Raw genomic sequence first — 2,500 nt, 5'->3', positions numbered from 1 at the left:
GTATAATCTGTCATTATGAAACAGAAGCATTATCAGGCTAGGTACCTTGTTCGAAGAGTCACTTACCACTAATATGATATAAAGAATTTAAAGACTAGGTTCTTGCCGATTCCACAATATCTAGGCAGACTTTGTCATAACGAACTGGAAACATTGTCAGTCAGTTATCTCAAGTATTATGAAAAAAAAAAAAAAGATATTCCATTATTAATCATTACTACTACTATTATTATTATAATTATTTCGCATTTCGCTTAGCGAGAACGAAAAGGCCTCGAAATATACAAATGGTATATCTAATTTGGATAAATAAATATATATATATACATAATTCTATATTTTTTACATATTTCCCCCAACCAAAACAATGCCCTACCATTTTCCTACATTTTTCCATATTTCAGCTCCCTTAGAGAGCTGCCCAAGATCATGCTCCCCGGTATATGCCCCTGTGTGTGGGACCAACGGGGTAACTTACTCGACCTCATGCCACATTGATATTGACAGACTCTGCAACGGTGTTAACGTTTACAAGGAGCATGATGGACGTTGTGGTAAGTCGCTGGTGATCAGGAAAAGCTATGTTTTATCATTATTATTATTTTAATTATAGGCGGGGATATAGGTATACACACAATGTCTTGCTATGTGTTTATGCAGGTGTGTGTGTGTATATACATAGAGAAAGGGGAATGAGAGAGGGATATATAGACTGATAGATTGCTATATAGATATATACAGAAGAGAACAAGCTTCTCGTTTTCTATGAAACCCTACGACCTTCTCTCTTACAACCTACCAACTCTTTCATCAACAGGTTGCAAGCCCGTCGCCTGCCCTGAGATCTATGCTCCCGTGTGTGGCAGTGATGGCAAGGATTATGACAACGACTGCTATTTCCAGATTGCTGCTTGCAATAATCCAGATATTACCAAGGTTCGAGACGGTAAATGCGGTAAGTTTGCAATTGCGGATTGGCGTTGTTAGGATTCTGGTGTCAGTAGTGTAGTTATCGGTTAAAATAGCTTTAATATGTTTATTTATCATCTCTCTCTGTTTCGTTTCTTTATTTGTGTGTGCATTGGTTGATGTCTGTTTATTTGACTATTATTCTGTCTGCATCTTTGTCTCTGTCTATATCTGCCTCTGCATCTCTCTCACACTCTCATTCTCTCAATCTTCCCCCTCTCGCAGTTCTCCAGAATTAAAATTCCTCTTAATTCGAATACCATTTACACACACACACACACACACACACACACACACACACACACACACACACACACACACACACACACACACACACACACACACACACACACACACGTGTCATAATCAGAATATCATATTAACACCTCGCAAATTCCTCACGACAGACTGCACTCCTCTCATCCGCTGTCCCGAGGACTACAGGCCCGTGTGTGGCAGCAACAAAGCGACCTACAGCAACAACTGCTTCTTCCAGATAGCGCAGTGCAGGAACCCCGCGCTCGTCAAAGTCTCTGATACTAGCTGTGTGTAAGGCCCTCAGGCCTCCCTTCTCTGCCTTTCCTCACCCCTTTTTTTCCACCTCCCATTCCTTACCCTTCCCCTCTTCCTTTCTCTCTCCTAGCCTCTGTGTCTCTTCCTTTCTCTCTCCTAGCCTCTGTGCCTCTTCCTTTCTCTCTCCTAGCCTCTGTGTCTCTTCCTTTCTCTCTCCTAACCTCTTTGTCTCTTCCTTTCTCTCTCCTAGCCTCTGTGTCTCTTCCTTTCTCTCTCCTAGCCTCTGTGTCTCTTCCTTTCTCTCTCCTAGCCTCTTTGTCTCTTCCTTTCTCTCTCCTAGCCTCTGTGTCTCTTCCTTTCTCTCTCCTAGCCTCTGTGTCTCTTTCTTTCTCTCTCTCCTAGCCTCTGTGTCTCTTCTTTTCTCTCTCCTAGCCTCTGTGTATCTTCCTTTCTCTCTCTCCTAGCCTCTGTGTCTCTTCCTTTCTCTCTCTCCTAGCCTCTGTGTCTCTTCCTTTCTCTCTCCTAGCCTCTGTGTCTCTTCCTTTCTTTCTCTCCTAGCCTCTGTGTCTCTTCCTTTCTTTCTCTCCTAGCCTCTGTGTCTCTTCCTTTCTCTCTCTCCTAGCCTCTGTGTCTCTTCCTTTCTCTCTCTCCTAGCCTCTGTGTCTCTTCCTTTCTCTCTCCTAGCCTCTGTGTCTCTTCCTTTCTTTCTCTCCTAGCCTCTGTGTCTCTTCCTTTCTCTCTCTTAGCTTCTGTGCCTCTTCCTTTCTCTCTCCTAGCCTCTGTGCCTCTTCCTTTCCCTCTCTTAGCTTCTGTGCCTCTTCCTTTCCCTCTCTTTTTTAATTTTTGTCTTACTTCAGTTGCTCTTTTCTTTTATTCTCTTATTCTACACTGTCATTTTACTCTTTCCTCTCTCTTGTAACTCTTCTATTCTATGTCTTTGCCTTATACCCAAAAGATTTCCTCTCAGAACTGCCTAGACTTAAGCCCCCATGCCTATCTAGTGTTTGTCTTTTTTTTT

General features: G+C 42.6%; 1 protein-coding gene across 2 annotated transcripts in view; it reads left to right on the top strand.

Annotated features, from left to right (window-relative positions):
- LOC125027279 (extracellular protease inhibitor 10-like) overlaps positions 1-1,659 on the top strand; it is a 2,681-nt gene extending 1,022 nt beyond the window's left edge. For both annotated transcript variants that reach the window (XM_047616251.1, XM_047616252.1), the window contains exons 3-5: positions 405-554; positions 818-955; positions 1,377-1,659. In XM_047616251.1, the coding sequence (XP_047472207.1) occupies positions 405-554; positions 818-955; positions 1,377-1,522 (434 nt within the window). In that variant the 3' untranslated portion in view covers positions 1,523-1,659. The remainder of the gene's footprint in view (positions 1-404; positions 555-817; positions 956-1,376) is intronic.
- Positions 1,660-2,500: the final 841 nt, after the last annotated feature.

This window comes from Penaeus chinensis, chromosome 7 (genome assembly GCF_019202785.1).
Source record: "Penaeus chinensis breed Huanghai No. 1 chromosome 7, ASM1920278v2, whole genome shotgun sequence".
NCBI classification, from domain to species: domain Eukaryota; kingdom Metazoa; phylum Arthropoda; class Malacostraca; order Decapoda; family Penaeidae; genus Penaeus; species Penaeus chinensis.
This window is presented reverse-complemented; position numbering and strand designations above follow the sequence as displayed.